This window comes from Hippopotamus amphibius, chromosome 6, assembly GCF_030028045.1.
Source record: "Hippopotamus amphibius kiboko isolate mHipAmp2 chromosome 6, mHipAmp2.hap2, whole genome shotgun sequence".
Taxonomy (NCBI): Eukaryota; Metazoa; Chordata; class Mammalia; order Artiodactyla; family Hippopotamidae; genus Hippopotamus; species Hippopotamus amphibius.
The window spans coordinates 6,727,690-6,745,148 of NC_080191.1; the positions used below are offsets into that span (position 1 = coordinate 6,727,690).

Sequence of the window (17,459 nt, forward strand, 5' to 3'; positions counted from 1 at the left end):
GCTACCACGAGTACCATCCATGAGCTGAGCAGTCTGTTAAAAGCTTTCCACAGATTATCTTGTAATCTTCTATGACCCCATGCAGCCGGGGACATAGGATTAGAGGTGGGTGAAGGGGGACTCAGGGCCTGGACTAAGGCCGTGGCATGTGGTATTGCGGAGCCTAAGGAAAGCCAGGACTGATACCTGCTTCGTCACTTGTCAGCTCTCTAAGCCTCAGTGTCCTCACCTGCTCCTCTCTGTGCTGGGCTGTTTCACTGCTGTTGTTGTCATGGGGGAACGGGGGAGTCATTCACACATTCACTCAACAAATATTTTTGAACTCCTCCTACAAACAAGTGTCAGGCAGTGAGACTGCAGAGGAGAAAACACAGACGTGGGCCCTGCCCTCCTGAGGCTTGTATAGTTCAGTGGATTAAATAAATAGTGCAGAGAAAGCACTTAGCAGGGAACCTGGCACAGTAGAGGCAGCCATAAATGTTTAAGAGGAGAAGCTAGACATAGTGCTCGACTCTCCTTTCTGCCTCAGGTTAATTAACCTCCGAATCGTCTCAGCTTCACTTCCGAGTATCTCTGGTGTCACTAGTATCAGTGCCCTGTTTGGAGATGCTGGCCCCCACAGCCTCACTGACTTGGGCAGCCCTGACACAGACCATGGCGGGGTCATCAGGGCATCCCTTGTCCCCTGATCTATGACCCACACGATGCCCACCACCTGGCAATGAGTAATGAAATGACCGATGAGTAATGGAATTATAGTTTTAAATTTTTATTAATGGGCTATTTTATTAGCAGGCTCACTATCATTTAATTTAGGCCCTGCATTAAGATTTTGAATTAAATTTGTTTAGAAACTATCAGAAAATCTCCATCTCCATATAAAGTAATTTGAAAGGTATTAATTTTATAACAGTGAACCCTTTGATTTTGGGACATGACCTTAAGGTTTCCTAAAAATGGAGAAATACACAAATGTTAGTTAAAAAAAAAAAGAGCTCAGTAGGAGACATGCAAATGCTACATTGTTCCAAACACATCCTCCATCCATCCACGTCTCTCTGGACGCACTACTTACTCCAAGCCACGTTTTCTCTGCCAGGAGGATGTCATGATGTCCATGGGACCCCTCCTTTTCTTACCACAGTGTAAGCCACTCATTACACAAAGTTAAAGGGATTTTCTTAAACGTAAATGACATCATGTTGCATCTCTGCTTAAAATTTTGTGTGGCTACACATTGTCCAAGAGTCAAATTCTGACTGTTTAGACAAAGGCTTCGTGAGCTGTGCCCACCTCTTCTAACCTCATCTCGCTCCACTCCCCCCTTGTTTACTGTGTTCCCATCACACCGACCTTTTCCTTTAATTCTTCAGACACACACAGGTGTTTCCACCTAAAGGGACCTTTCACCAGCTGCTCCTTCCCCGGAGCCTCTTGCATCAGATCTGTGTGTGGAGGGCCGTTCAGGGATCAGTGTAAATGTCCTCTCCCCAGGCCTTCCCTGACCACACAGTTTGTAACAGCCACCAGGCACCATCATATGGTTCCATCCTGTTTTCTTGCAATCACTTTCCATTAGCTAATCGAAGTCCATTTCCCTTTTCCTTTCTGTCAAGTGGGTGTTGCAAGCATTGGACACTCTCTGGATGAGATCAGATCAGCTTAATCAAAAGAAGTGGCCTGGATGAAGGAAGATGATGCTTGTAGTCTCGAAAAGTAGTATCAACGGCTTAGCTCAAAACCAGCTACCTATTGCACACCTCTCAACAGTGCAAACTTATTGACCTCTGGCTTGCTGGTGCTCTCCCTGTTTCCTTCCCTGTGTGTCCCTGTTCATTCCTAGTCATTCATTCATCCAGTCAGACAGCTGGGGAATCGTTCAGGACGTGCATGATTAACACCAGCCTCAGGCCAGGCACTGGGGACACCAAAAGGCAGCCCTTGTGTTAGTGGAGGCAAGTCTTCGAGCAGGAGACCCTTCCTGGAAAGGGCTAGATAGCAGCTGAGGCTTTGTGGCCCATACAGCCTCTGTCACAAGTACGCACCTCTGCCTTTATAGAGCAAAAGCAGCCAGAGAGGAAATGTAAAAATGGCTGCATGCCAATAAAACTTTATTTAGAAAAGCAGGCTGGGGGCCAGATATGGTCGCCAGCTGGAGTTTGCTGACCTCTGGTTTAGAGAGAAGGGAAGCAGTTAAGCAAATACCTGACTGCTCTGGGGTAGGGGCTGTGAGCGAGGCTCAGTGGGGTGCATGGGAGCAGGGAGCACAGGTGAGGGCACCTGTCCCTCTGACCTCCTGCTGACTCTGATCTCCCGCTAACCTTACGAGAATAAAAGGGGAAGAAAGGTACTTTAGAACTAAACTATTAGTTGTTGAAAGTTATATAAGATATTTCAGTGCTTTTTTAAAAATACCCAGATACCCTTTCTGATTTTCCTTTCCATATTCTGGCTCAGAGCCTTTCTCCCAACATGTCTTCCAGGAAATTGAAATCTCCAGAAATCCCTAGATTCTTAGCCTTGCAAGAAACACGTGTGTTCGTTCATTCAAGAGATGTAAAGCTGGAATTCTAAATGCCTTTTGTGCATTATGTCAAGTAAGGTTTGAGTTCCACAAGCTTGCAGGAAGGAAGAAATGTTGTGATCATACAGACTGAAGGTTCTAAAATCTCAGTATCCAACAGGTCTTCAGAGATTGCCAGAGCTAACCTGCCGCTTCACAGATCTCCGTTTACAAAACTGGGTTCCCAGGTCAGCTCGTGGTACAGCTATTCTCACAGCCTCCCAGGCTTCTCACCAACCTCCCCGACCCCTGACATCTTGGGATGCACCTTTGCAGGATTCCTTATCTAAGTTTTGTACTGGAATCCATTTGGATGTGTGTGGCTATATCATGTTGACTTTTATTATTTTTAGGGAAACATTTTATCATGCTATACACTGCTTTCCTGGCTATATGTAAAAAAAAAAAAAGTATCTTTTTAAACCACTCTGTCATTTATAATTTCTTATGTTTAATACCTCCTAATAATCAGCCACTGGACTGATTCTTAGCACATTAATATTTGCTGTTGTGAGATTTTAGGAAATACCAGAACAGTTTATTTCACAGTGGGGTTCTCGTCTAAACAAGATCTATCTTCACGCCTTTCTCCATTTAGCAGAATTGTACTGCAGCTCCTATCTGCTTCTAGCTGTTTTTCACAAAAAAACATAAACAGAAACAAAAACCAAACAAAAAGCAAAAACAAAACAAAGACAAGGTATGCGCATGAGTTGGTATGTGTCACAGTGGCATTTTCTGTGGCTAAGTGGTTGTGCCACACAACAGCTCTGTGCAAACGATGGGACCTAGGAAGTATTTTATGTTAAATCCGGTTTCAGCTCTTTTTGGCTATACACACTGGCAGTCTGAACAGGTATGTTCTGAGATTATAACTTGGAAGCACTTAAACCATGAATATAATTTTGAGCATTACTGGACTTTTATAAACATAATTGTGAGGATTGAAATTAATTCTATTCGTTGAGGGGTAGGAAAGAAATATGATCATTTTTCATGAGATGCATTTTTCTCCCATGGGCCAATTCCCTTTAGAATTTTTAATTTCATTTTGTTACATGCAAGAATTATTTTATTATACTTCACCTGCTATTTACAATTATTTATCAGCATCTGTTTAGTAGTGTAAATGCCTTAACAAGAAAAGTTGAAGTGTTGCTGTCAAATCAGCTCATTTTAGTGAATTACCACAAAAGAGGGCTGGCCTTTTTGCTTTAAAAATCTAACTTACTTTTAAAAAAAGAAAAGGTGTTTATTTTTTCACCATATGTGTCATTATTTTGAAATGTTTACAGTCTAAAACTTCTAGAAGTTAATGGTTTATATTTGGATCCAACCTGTCAATAGTAGTTATATTTAGAAATACAATACATAAGCTATAGTAAAGTCAAATAATATCCTGAAAGATTGACAGCATCTGGAGAAAATTAACAAACCATGAGTTCCCTCGTGTAACCGTGGCTTTATATTTTTATTTTGCATAGCCTGCTTATTGTTAATAGTTCAAACCAACCTAACTCAATACACTTAAGGTAATAGACATATTATGTGGCCTGTGGAAGCAGTATCTTGACTTTTTAGTTTCATTTTTAATTTCTGGAGGTATTCAGAACTTTGATAGAAGCTGAGGGATGACATGAAATTATGCAACATGGTTCCCTAACCTTAACTAATTTTATTCCATGTTAAGTGTTTTTTACAAGTTTTCTCGCTTCCCTCTAGTTTCTTGGACAGGCTACCTCATTCTTGCCTTTCAGGTCTTAGTTGATATTTTCCTTTTCTAGGACACATTCTCTGCATAACCAGCATTGAATTAAGTTGCCTCTCATTAGTTCTCCCGAAGCGCCCCAGGCTTGTTTATCTCACCATCAAATAGAATTCCTTGAGGACAAGAACTCTATCTCCCCCTCCCCATGTTGAGTGAAAGAACCAGCGCACAGTAGCTGCGCCATTACTATGAGTTGAATTTGAGTCAGGGGGCCTGACGTGGGCTCATACAGGTGATAGGAACGATGTGCAGCAAAAAACTAAATGGAACAGAAAACGACACTTTATAAACAGAGGCCTTAGGGGAAATTAGGAAGTGAGAGCGAGAATCCAGGCTAGCTAGGGTCTTACTGATAAAAGCTTCCTCAAAGAGGTTAGGTTGGCGCTGAACCTTGACAATCTTGGGGTTTTCTTGGAAAATGAAGACAAATTGAAGAATCTTACCTATAGACATAAGAGCACTGAAGAAAAAGGTGGTCCAGAAGCTGCAAAGAGACTGACCTGAGAGAAACAGAAAGGTCTGTGAATGGCAATATGGGAGATACATATCGTGGGGTGACTCCGACATCTAGAGGGCTCTGGGAGCCAGGAGGAACACCTGCGGTCCTAACACCGTGGCACCGGGTCATTAAAGCATAATTGTGGCCAAGACCTGCCACGAAGAAAGCAACATCAGAATAATATTGCTGTAACATATTTACTATATCATTTTACATAATATTTTATTTAAAGCCTTTATCAACAAGGAAAGCCATTTAGTTGTTCAGCGTCTTGTCTCCACCTGGACTGAGTGCTCTGAGGCATGAGCCATCGTGGAGGCCCTTCCACTGAACCCAGAGACCAGTTTAGTGGTCTCTGAACTTATCCCTATGGTAGCACTTACTGCACTGAGACAATGACTTTGTTTCCTTCAACCCTGAGGGGAAAGACCACGTCTTCGTCACTTACATGACATCAACAGGACAGGGCCTGGCGCGTAGCGGTTGTTCTAAAGTACTGGTAGGATGGATGAATGAAAGTGATTCCAAACTGTAAACATAAAGGGTCCTCATCCTGGGTATGTTGTGTACACTGAAATACCGGGACCTCTGTAAGCAACCTTACAGAGTCAGAGTCAACTCTCCTGTGTGTGTGTGTGTGTGTGTGTGTGTGTGTGTGTGTGTGTGTGTGTGTGTGTGTGTGTGTGTGTGTGTGCGTGTGTGTGTGTGCGCGCGCGCGTGTGCGCGCGCACAGCACAGTGGACCGGATGAAGCCATGAGGACATGAGCAGAGGAGGCAGGAAGAAATTGGAAGAGGCAGTTAATGAGCTTGTTTGGGACCTGCCAGGGCCTTAATAGGATTCTGGTTCCAAGCTGACTAATGGGCAAATGAACTTACTTCAGGATTGTAACTTGGCTGCTGGAAAGAATTTTGAAGGTCATTCAACTTTTGACGCTTATTTGAATTTCTAGCAGTTGGGTCTCTCAGTTAGTATCTTGCATGAGGGGCCTCTCCAGTGATGGGGACTGCTCACTTGGCTGACTCGAATAATGAACCCACCCGACACATGTGGGCAAAAACCTTATCTCCAGCGTGTCTGCAGGCAGGCGCCGTGCTGGGTGCTTCTTTGCCGGTAGCGCATTTGGGCAATTAGTAGGTAATGTGTCTAAATACAGATGAAATGAAAATGCATTTGGTTTCTGAGATTTCAGTCATTTATTTATTGTTTGTAAGCTATCTCTAAATAAAAGAGATTTAAAGCAACAGTTCAGTCATTTATTTATTGTTTGTAAGCTATCTCTAAATAAAAGGGATTTAAAGCGACAGTTGTTAAGAAGATAAATTCAAGTTATTTAATGGTGTAGCTCTCTGCCTCTAATTATTTTTATCTAATCAAATGTTTTATTAAATTCCCAGGAGTCATAGTTGTTCATGTACAGAGAGTTTGAAGAGAGCTTTGTAAGATTGCTAACTCGGGCATGACATCTCTGTTACTGCAGCACAAAGTAAATACTGTAAAAACAGCATGTGAATTTTCAAGTGTCAAGCGTTACCTAAATTTAAGAGCTAACTTTCTCCCTCCAGTGAGGAAATTGTATGTTTTATCTCCGCGATGATTTCATACGTAACATTTTTATTCTGATTTTCATTGCTTTTCATTGTATTTCAGATTCTACTATCCCTAAATATTTCTATTTAATTTTGCTTTTCACTGGGGTAAATGAAGAAACCAGCTTTTGATCCTCCTTCAGATGTCACTACTTTGATGAATTCTTTCCTGATCTGCCATCTTAACATGATCTCTTCCTCCTCTGAGCCTGTATTAGTTATATATTGCTGCATAAAAAAAAATATCCCAAAGCTCGGTGTCTTAAGAGAACAGTCAGTATTATCTCACACAGTGTCAGTGGGCCAGGAATTCGGGAGCAGCTTAGCTGGGTGGTTCTCGCTCAGGGTATCTCATGAAGTCATAGTCTAGGTGTCAGCCAGGTCTGTAGTCACCTGAGGGCTTGTCTTGGGCTGGAGGATCTGCTTCCGAGATAATAACTTAAGTGGCTACCACGTCAGTGCTGGCTGTTGGCAAGAGGCTTCAGTTCCTTGCCCCGTGGGTGTCTCCGTGGACCACTTGAGTGTCCTCGCAACATGGCCATTCACCTTCCTCAGAGCAAGTGACCCAGGAGAGAGCACAGGCAGAAGCTGTAGTGTCTTTCCTGATCTAGTGCTGGAAGTCACACATTGGTATTTCTGCATTTTTCTGTAGATTGAGCAGGTCAGCTCACATGATGTGGAAGGAAACTATGCAGAAGTGTGAATACCAGGGGGTAGGGATCGTTGGGGAACATCTTGGAGGCTGCTTACTATTTTCTACATTTCTAACATTACGTACAATATTCTGAACTTTTTGGCACGTTGCAGTGAGTATATGTCACATTCAGTTGAGAAGTTGGAACCACAGCCCCTCTCTTAATGGGTATAAGTGAAGATGTATGTGTGGGAAAGAATCAGAGACAGAGAAAGATTTTTTTGGCAGAGAGAGGGAGTATGAAGGAGAGCAAGTGTGTGTGTGTGTGTGTGTGTGTGTGTGTGAAAGAGAGAGAGAACAAATGAGGTAGAGAGCAAACTGCACATTTTATCAGACAAATATGAAAACATTGATGCTATTCTGTAGATACTAGAGAACAAATTTTACAAGAGTGTAGATGTTCGGACTTCTGTGGAACAATATTCTACTTTGTGTCATGTATGTGAGTGGCTTGCCATATATTTTGCTGAGACTCCAATTATGCCTAATACTTTGTGAATAAAGGATCTTTGGATCACTCCTTTAATAAAAGCAAGGAAATCATTGCTTACAAATAACTCTTAAGTAATGTCATTTACAGCATTTGTAATTCCTTTTACATATGATTGAGAGCTTTCTTTAACCTCTGATTAACTGCTCTATAACCTGGCTCACTGAGGTAGAATCATTTTCTAGATTGGTCAATTAACATTTATGTACAATCAGAGCAAGGGCACAGAGGAATGTCAGAAGGAAAAAAATACCCATGAGAAGGCAGGTCCGGGCAGATCCTCCTCAGAAATGTCACTCTTATCCATCTTCTGATGTGCGTTCCCTAGAACCACCAGCATATCACGGTCCAATTCGTTAGCAACTCGTGTATGAGTTATTAAAATGACCTCCAAAGACTTTTCACAACTTCTAATTTCTTTCACTGCAAACTTTTCTCGGAATTAAACTTACTAGAAAATCACTCCCTTTCCATGCTTAGATGTTTTTGGCAACTTCAACAATCTAGAGGTTATCTACCAGGTTTATCTCCTAGGGTCCCCCTGCCACTGTCGCCGCCCAGAATCTGCTCTGTGGCCAACCTTTTCCCTCTCTCCTCTCACTCTTTTCCTGATACATCCTCTCAATCAGCCCAACTGGTTACTCTTCTGTTCCAAGAATTCTTTTCCATGTCTGGGTTTCCTCCATTGCCCAGAAGCTGTGTTTCTCTCCAGTGGCCCAACATCCGTTCTCCCATCCCTTTAAATTCAGCTCCAGTCCCTAGTGGAGCCATCCTGACTCGCATTTCTCTCCTCTCCTAGCTTCTGTGGCAGCAGAGCTTGGTGAGTGCATATGTTTCCTTGGAATACTTGTCTCACGTGCATGTTGTGTCACCCAGCTGTGCCTTCGGATTGTGTATGTGTGTGTTTCCCAGTGCTTACACCAATTCTGACTGTAAAGTGTTTACTCACTCCCTCAGTGCCATATTCCAGATGTATTTATTAAGTGCCTACTTTAGACAAGTAGATGCTCAACAGGTAATTGAGTGGAAAATGTATGAACGGGAGCAGAGAAATTGTAAAGTAAGAACATCCCATTCATTTATCCACTGGTACAGTCCGTAACTACTGATAATGTAACCACCGTGGGCTCCATGCTGTGTACGGTCAGGCCTGGGTCATGAAAGGGTTAAACGAAAATGACTATTGTTTCTTGACTTTTCATTTAAAGTTGACAGTATTCACTTTGAATAACAGTGGAGAGGTAATATCTGAAGCACATTGAGAACAGACCTTATGGATACTAGGTAAAGAGAAAAGGAAGAGTCAGTAAAGAATGGGGCTCCAGAGAAAGGTCGTTGGAGGTCTTCAGTCTTGAACTGGACCTTGAAATTTGGAGTTTTGATTTCAATATAAATATAGTTGAATATAATGAAGTACAGGAACGCGTGATAAGGACATAAGTCTAGGAGTAAAGGAGCTAGAAGTACGCGAGGATAGGTAAGGACCATGCCCACTGAAGGGCTGGAGGCGGAGAAGGGAACAGCATGAGTAGTGGAGTCAGGGGGGTTCCTTTAGGGGAGTGAAGTGGAAAAACATATGTGAAGGTCCTAGCAAGGTCCCTACCCCACAGTAGGCGCTCATAAATGCTAGTATTTTCCCCTTTCCTGTTTTGTCTAGCTCTTGGGAAGTTAATTATGTAGTCTCTCTAGCCGTAATATGATTTTCACTCATCTCATTTTCTCAGATGATTAATCTCATAACCTTTCTATGGGCGTCACTCACCTAACTTTTTCATAAATACGAAAAGTATTCTTACGAGATGAGCATTCTTACCTCATCGCTATATCAAGAAATCCAACTGACTGATAATTCTCTCTGAAATACATGCGTATACTACCTCTCTCTGTCATTATCTATTATCTATCAACTTATACGTATATCTGTTCTCTCTCCATATGTAAACATATAAAATATGTGTATGCCTACACGTATACCTATGCACATGTAGACGTGTGTGCACACGTGTGTGTGTGTGTATCTGCATATATACACATATACTTATATAACATATATCCTGAAGGGTCTCAAGTCCTGGTCACCATGTACTTCTTAAGCCATAACTGCTGCTCTTGTCCATTTGCCATTGAAGTTGCATGGGGGAGAATTGGGAGATGCCCGTGGAGCCTCCTGGGTGCCACCCCCATGTGTAACAGCAGCTCTTGCTCTGCCCAACGATTAGGATCGGTTACCCCTGCCGACATGGGCCGTTCTCCTTCCTGCCAGTTTAAGGAGGCTGAAGTGAACGGGTGCCACTGGAGCTTAACTTTCCACAGGATTCTTCCTGTGTCCCCAGGAGGATGTGCTTCACTCTGCGGGAACCACAGCCTCTGGTCCTAGGGAGCCTGTGATTACCTTGTACTTCATTCTTGGTAGGGGGAGGGGCAAGGAGACCATCGTGTCCTTTATTTAGTTAGGTGTGTCCCTCCATGCCCCCAAATATTGGACCTCTAAAACCTTTTCTTATGTGGGTGACCCCTGAATCCATACAGAGTTTAATCTTACATCATGGCCTCCAGTATATTTACCTTTTCTGGCCAATCTGTTCCAAATAGCAGAAGGTAAGCAATAAAGGAGAGCAATTGATGTTCTATGAATTGTCTAGATAGTATAGTTTCTTTTTGACCATATTTTAACTGAAGGGCAAAACTGTAAATGTGTGCTGTTGTCCATACATGAAAGAGAACTCTTTGTATTCTTCCTTCTATTAATAGGGATGGAAAAGAACACATTTGCTAGATCAATGGCTACAGGCCATGCATCTTAACATCTCTCTGGGACACTGTGGCAAAGTCCTCAGTCCATACTGACTTCTTTGGCTTTTATATACGTTTTCTTTTTATTTTTCCTACAGGGTAATTGCCAAGCTTCCTTTTTAACCTTGTTGTATATAGAAACATTTTAATAAATGTTCTCATAGTTTCTCCAGTGTTTTTATGTATTGATAACAGATCAAGGGTCTATGAAGGTTGAGTCAACCACGTTGCTAAAATCAGAGTGAAGAACATTTTTCACAGAACTTAACTCTGAGAGAAGGAGGTAAAATATAGCAGCTCCATAGGGTCACACAGAGGGAATACGGTGTGTGAGCGTGTGGGCGTGTGTGCCTGACTCTCCTGTTAGATATAGGAAAGCATTATATTTTATCATCTTCAAGTGGGAAATTGTTAGAAGGGAAGAGGCTGAGAGTTCAGAACACAGTCAACACCTAATTTAAAAAGGCCCTGGGAGTGGAAATGGCCCTGAAAGGACATCAGCAGGTTCAGAGCTGGGAAATGGAAACACGTAAAAACCTCAGGGACACACAGATGAAACTGACCACCGTCCTGTAGATCCAAGGCATTAAAATACCAAGGTTTCTTTTCTTTTATCCATTTTGTTTTATATTATATATTACTTTGAAATAAGTGGGAAACAGAATTTTGAAAATAAAAAAATTGTTAAGAAGTTATCTTCTACTAATATTAATGTTTTATATCAGTTTTTTTAGGCAAAGGGCTTTTGAAGAACTCTTATATCTGTTAAGAATTGGGTATGAAATAAAAATATTTTGTATTTTGTTATCATTACATAGAAAATGTAAATAAAACCCAATGGCTTTCTTACCATTAAAATTGCCTTGGGGCTGATCTCAAATTAATATATTCATTTTGTCTCCTTTTTGTTATAAACTTATATGTTTCATTAACTAGCAAAAATACGTGGTGATTCAGGAGTTATTTTTTTCTACAAAGTGTTTTAAGGAAGTTCAACATTTTAAGAACCTGTACATATTGATTTATTAGTGATCCCCTAACTTTAAGAAATTGAATCTTTGGGAGGATGGTGGTAGCACAGTAGACAAAACCTTGTCGTAGAAAGACCTCTGCTAGATAATCTTTTATTTCTAAATTCTACTTTTCCACTTGCCAGTGATATATGAATGACTATTTAACATATTTTGATGCAGTGATCATTTTTCTTTCGACTGCGGGGAAGTTCAGATTCAATGTATTATTATAACAAAATTCAAGGAATATTTATTTAAAACCTTACAATGCCTGGTCCTATGAGAATATCAATGTAAAGTAGACAAAGTATCTATTTTCAAGGTGATCACAGTCTGCAAGAGAAAAGAAACATACCAATACTATGATGTAATAATGGATCAATAGAAATATATGTTAGTGGATGGAATTATAAGTAGATTAATTGTGAATTATAAGTCAAGGAAGGCTTCTGAGAAGAGCTTGTATCTGAGCTTGGGTTTAAATAGCTGATTGGTAAATAATATAAAATTAAGAAACAATATAAAATTAAGAAAATCAATCTTCTTTATAGTTCACGAGGTGTTTCCGGTTTCTAAGATGTAGCACTGATGTATATGAGCTCGATGCTTAGCAATGCAGGTCTTTACGGAGAGCAGGCCCTAAGCAACCCTACAGGATTACAGAAAGTGTTCTAAACCACACGTTGCCTTTTCAGCCTTAGGAGTACTAGAGGACATGTCTTTCTCTACCTCTGCAGGAGCCCTGTCCTGGTTTTCCAGTGCAACTACCGCCACGTGATTTGCTTAGACTGTTTCCACCTGTACTGTGTGACGAGACTCAACGATCGGCAGTTTGTCCATGACCCTCAGCTTGGCTACTCTCTGCCGTGTGTGGGTGAGTCTAGCATTTTTCCCTCCATTTCTAATTCTGATTAAGCACAGAAAGAGGAAGATGATTGATATAAGACTGTCTTAGATATACCCAAGCCCTACTGAGGGGCTGAAAATTCAGGTATCTATTTGATCATTGCTGGGCAAGAAAATTAATGTTTGGATCACAAACAGTATAAACCACTAGGGTTTTAAGGACCTGTGTTGGACTAGAAAATGTGTCACCTACATAAAGGCATTGAAAATAAAGTTTAAAATATTGTTCAGCCAGTGTATACAAAGTATGTCTATCAATGCACCCTGAAAATTATAGACTTGTTACCCTGGATTTAGAGCAGGGTAATAATTTTTTTTGTTGTACACATCTATTGCTAAAAATTTTGAACACATACGCAACACATATGAAAGAACATGTTTGAAAAGAAAGAATGATATAAAGCTGAAGAATCTGTTTCAATAATGTTTTGTATCTTTCAATATCACAAACCATTTACTCGCACGATACTATTATTATTAGATGTATTTTTTTCATTGAGGTGAAATTCCCATAACACACAATTAACCATTTTAGAGTGTACAGTTCAGTGCATTTTGTACTTTCACATTGTCATGCAGTGATCACCCCCACCTCTTTCTAGTTTCAAAACTTTCTCATCACTCCAGAATAATATCCTATATCCATTAAGTAATCACTTCCCATCCTCCCTTGCCCCTGGCACCCGCTAATCTGTTTTCTGTCTCTACAGGCTTGCCAATGCTAGAAATTTCATATAAAAGGAATCATAAAATACATGACCTTTGGTGCCTGCCTTTTTTTCACTTAGCATGTTTTTGACAGGCATCCACGTTGTGGCATGGATCAATACTTTGTTGGTTTTGTGGCTGAATGATATTTTATTATATGGATATACCATACTTTATTTATCCATTCATTCTCTGATGGGCATTTGCACTGTTTCCACCGTTTGGCTATTATGAATGATGCTGTTATAAACATTTGTGTGCTTGTTTCTGTGTGGATATATGCTGTCATTCCTCGTGGATATATGTTGAAGAGTGCAGTTGTTAGGTCATATGGTAATTCTACCTTTTAAGGAACCACCAGACTATCTTCCGTAGCTGCTTCATCGTTTTAAATTCCCACGGGCAACTTACAAGGATTCCTATTTCTCCACATCTTCACCAACACTTATTATTTTTCTCTTTTTTTAAGAAGCCATCTTATTAAATATGAAGCAGTGTCTCATTTGCATTTCCTTAATGACCAGCAATGTTGAATATCTTCTCATCTGCTTGTTTGCCGTTTGTACATCTTCTTTGGAGAACTGTCTACCCAAGTCCTTTGCCTATTTTTAATTGGATTGTTTGTCTTTTTGTTGTTGAGTTGTAAGAGTTCTTTACTTATTCTGAATACTAAACCCTTACCATTATATGATTTGCAAACGTTTCTCCCATTCTATGTGTCTTTTCACTGTCTTGACAATATCCTTTGAGAACAAAAAAGTTTTTAATTTTGATGAAGTCAAATTTATTGTTTCTTTTGTTGCTTGTGCTTTTGATGTCAAATTTAAGAATCCATTGCCAAATCCCAGGTCATGAGGATTTACCCCTATGTTGTCTCTAATATTTAGGTCATTGATCCATCTTGAGTCAGTTTCTGTATATGGACTGAGGTAGGAGATCTGGTTCCTTTAATACTAGGAAATGGTATTTAGAAGTCACAGTCCTAGAGCTTGGTGTGCTCATTGCTACTAGGTTGATCACTCTTTCTAGGCCTGACTGAAAGAACTAGGAAACATGCCTTTTTAAAAAAGGTAAAAACTACAATATTTATACTGACATTTCCACTTCATATTCAGGGTTTTGGAATTTTTACTTAAAGTTGGGAGTCTTACAACTGTCATTGCTTTCTCTCTTAGCAAAAACCTTATTACTGAGTGACATTAACATAATTACTCATTTGTCTTATTTCATAACACATACACAATTGTATCTGTATCAGGATACCAACACCACCACCAAAGTGTGATCACTGAAAACAGTGTTAAGATTTTTGCAGTCGGTGTTGTCGTCAGGGTACGTTGCTGGTGGGGTACAGAGTCATGCACAGTTACTGTATACATATGTCACCAGTTTCATACATTTTATATTTCAATTGCTTTTTAAAATTTATCTTGTTTTTTATAATTATATAAAATAGTAACATGATTTCAAAGTCAAAATTATGAAATGTTACATTCAAAGAAATATAGCTTTTATTCCCATTCTCTTCAATATCCCTTTTCTCCCCTATAGAGAAAACTTTATTTGAAAAATCTCCCATTTTAAAAACAAATAAACAAATTATAGATGATGTAGATATTGAAGAGACTGGCATCATCCCCTTCTGAAGTAAAAAGTAGAATACTGTGCATATTTTTCTCCACCTTGCTTAGTTTTTACTCTATATCATATGTTATATTCTGGAGATTACTCCCTAGTAATATATGGATATTTCCTCCATTAAAAAATTAGCATTATTGAATTCCATTGTGTGGATAGCCTTATCTTTCTCTTCTTGGTGAACACTTAGTTTTCATTTTTTTACTACAAATACTGGTACAATCAATAGACTTGTGCACGCACATATTTTCATAGTTTTGTCAGAGTATCATTGAGATAGATTCCTAAAGTGGGGTTACTATATCAAAGGGAAAATATATATTTGTTTTACTGTTTCCAAATTCCCCTCCCAACAGCTGTGCCATCCTCTGTTCTCACCAGCAGGTTCTCCACTGCGTCACCAACAGAGTAGTGGCAAGGCGTTGGGTAGCTCTCCAATTTTACTCTTGAAAAAATGGTATCGCCACATATGTATTTTTTCTTATTTTTCATAAGTTTAAGATCCTTTTATACTTCTTTTTCTCTATCATTTTAAAAACATCACTTTTCTCTCAAGGGACAGGCTAAGCCAATATATTGTATATATTTTTCTTCAAAAGTATTTTCTATATAGCACACCTTTGACAGTCCCTTACAGCCACAGAAAAGTTTAACAAAGTTCAGTCACTTATATTTTTATAAAGAATGTGTAAAAATAGCTTTAATTTTGCCACAAGATAACTGACAACCTCTGTGTGAAGCAAAAGATTTGCGCGGCCAAGCCATATCTCATGGAAATGCATTATATGGGTTCTGCTATAGTTTAGTTGTCTTTTAAACACCACTTAATTTTTTTTTACATTAACTGTGTTAATGACATCCTTAGAACTTTATGCAGTCCTGAGTTTGACTTCTTTGCTTTAACAGTGAATAAGGCAGGGAATGAAGGAATTTTAAGTATGCTACTTCATATGTTTTCTTTGGAATCCTTTCAAATATTTTTTGTGAATGTACCTGCTTCATAATTGGTTATATAAATATAATTCTCCATACAATGTTGCTTTTATTTTTAAAAATGCCACTTAACTATTGAGAAAGTATCTTCTCTAACACCTCTTTCCTTTAATGTTTAACAAGAAGGAGAAAGCTACATATTTGTGCCTTTTGTTATTAAAAGAGAATGTAGCAAATAAGCACAAGCTGAGACAGGTTAGAAACAAGCAAACTGTCATTCAGCTGGGTAGTAAACCTTCTCCACTGCATGATTCATGTCAACGCCTGCTTCCTCACATCTTCAACACCATCTCCATGTGTGTCTCCAGCCGTACTTACTCCTGAGAAAATAGAGTTCAGCTTGTCACAACATTGCTGGACATGGATTATTTCAGCCTTCTTTGTTTTACCGGGACTCAAATTATATGATAAATGTTTCACATATTATGTGAAAAGAAGTTTTCTGATGTTCTTATAGTTTGTTGTTGTGGTTGTTGTTGCAAAAATCAAACTGGATTGTCTTGAATGCTTGCTCAGCAGAGACGCTCTTTTCACTTATTACTTGCTTAGTTTTTAAATGTCACGCTACGTGTCATGGCGTCACACCTTCCTCAGTTTATGTCTCAGGGCCTAGTATGTGCACCAGGTAGGTGCACTCTTAGGGATAATGTACCTCACATTGTCAAGGGCTGCTGCTTTCTCTTTTGACTTGCGCTCCCTTGGTTAGTAATGGTTTCTCTGCAAGAAGCTTGAATCTTTTTAAGTCACTTACGTATTTTTAACAGAGTTGGTTTAGAAACATGAGAGAATTTAATCTTCTGCAAAAGGGAACTGACAAGACGGGGCTCGCTAGGAGTCTATGTTGTAGGACTTCCCCTATCCCCTCAGGATGCTCCTTTTACAACTCATGACACGTGACTATTTGATATGCAGACCAAGGTATGAGAAATACCAGTATAAGCCTTAATATTACCCTCCATAAACCAGTGAGTCATTTGCACATATCCTTGGGTGTACACAGAGCATCAGAGAAGCCAAGTTCAAATCCTGGCTCTGAGACTCACTACCTTTGTAATGTAGGGCGAGTTATAACCTTGATTTGCTTTAGTTTCACTTTAATATAAAATAGGGATAATGCAATAGCAGCTAGCTCATATGTCGTTCTGTGGGGGAATTAAAATAATGTCACATAAAGCGCTTTTCAGTTAAATGCTGAAGACAGTGAGCTCACAGTGAATATTGGCTTTTGTTATTTTGGTTGATACATAAGCACGTATTCCCACAGACAGTATACATAATGTATTTGTGCATATATGTGTATATTGACAAAGGAACATGTATTTAAATCTTCTTTAACTATAGGTTGGTGTTTCCTGCAACTTATTGCATAAATCAACCAACTGTCAAGCGTTATTCACCTATCCTGCTATCTGGCCATCTTTTCTCCTTGGTTTATTTGACTTTGACTTGACTCATGGAGCACGAAACAAGACACATAAAATAAAGTAGTAATAAAATAGAAATAGAAAATCAAAGCGTTTTGAACAATAAATAGAAACAGCAGACTATCAGAAACAAGAATCGCTCAAACCCATACCGTTTCCAGGGCACAGTCTTCTCCCACGTTGGGGTTAATTAAAAGATTATGTTAATTAACATCTATGAGTCTTATAAATAAAACTTTATATGTATGAAAAGCAAAAGTCATGGTTAATTCCATAAAGGGCCTAAGAATGTACAAAAAGGGCAGCTTTGTGGGAGCAAGATTACTCCAGCAAGACCTTCGACACCAGATCCATATGGTAGCGTTAGTGTGTTGCTGGCCAC

At 39.6% G+C, this 17,459-nt stretch overlaps 1 protein-coding gene across 3 annotated transcripts in view; it reads left to right on the plus strand.

Moving 5' to 3' along the window:
• PRKN (parkin RBR E3 ubiquitin protein ligase) overlaps positions 1-17,459 on the plus strand; it is a 1,257,866-nt gene that overhangs the window by 817,629 nt on the left and 422,778 nt on the right. For all 3 annotated transcript variants that reach the window (XM_057738154.1, XM_057738155.1, XM_057738156.1), the window contains one exon: positions 12,146-12,282. In XM_057738154.1, the coding sequence (XP_057594137.1) occupies positions 12,146-12,282 (137 nt within the window). The remainder of the gene's footprint in view (positions 1-12,145; positions 12,283-17,459) is intronic.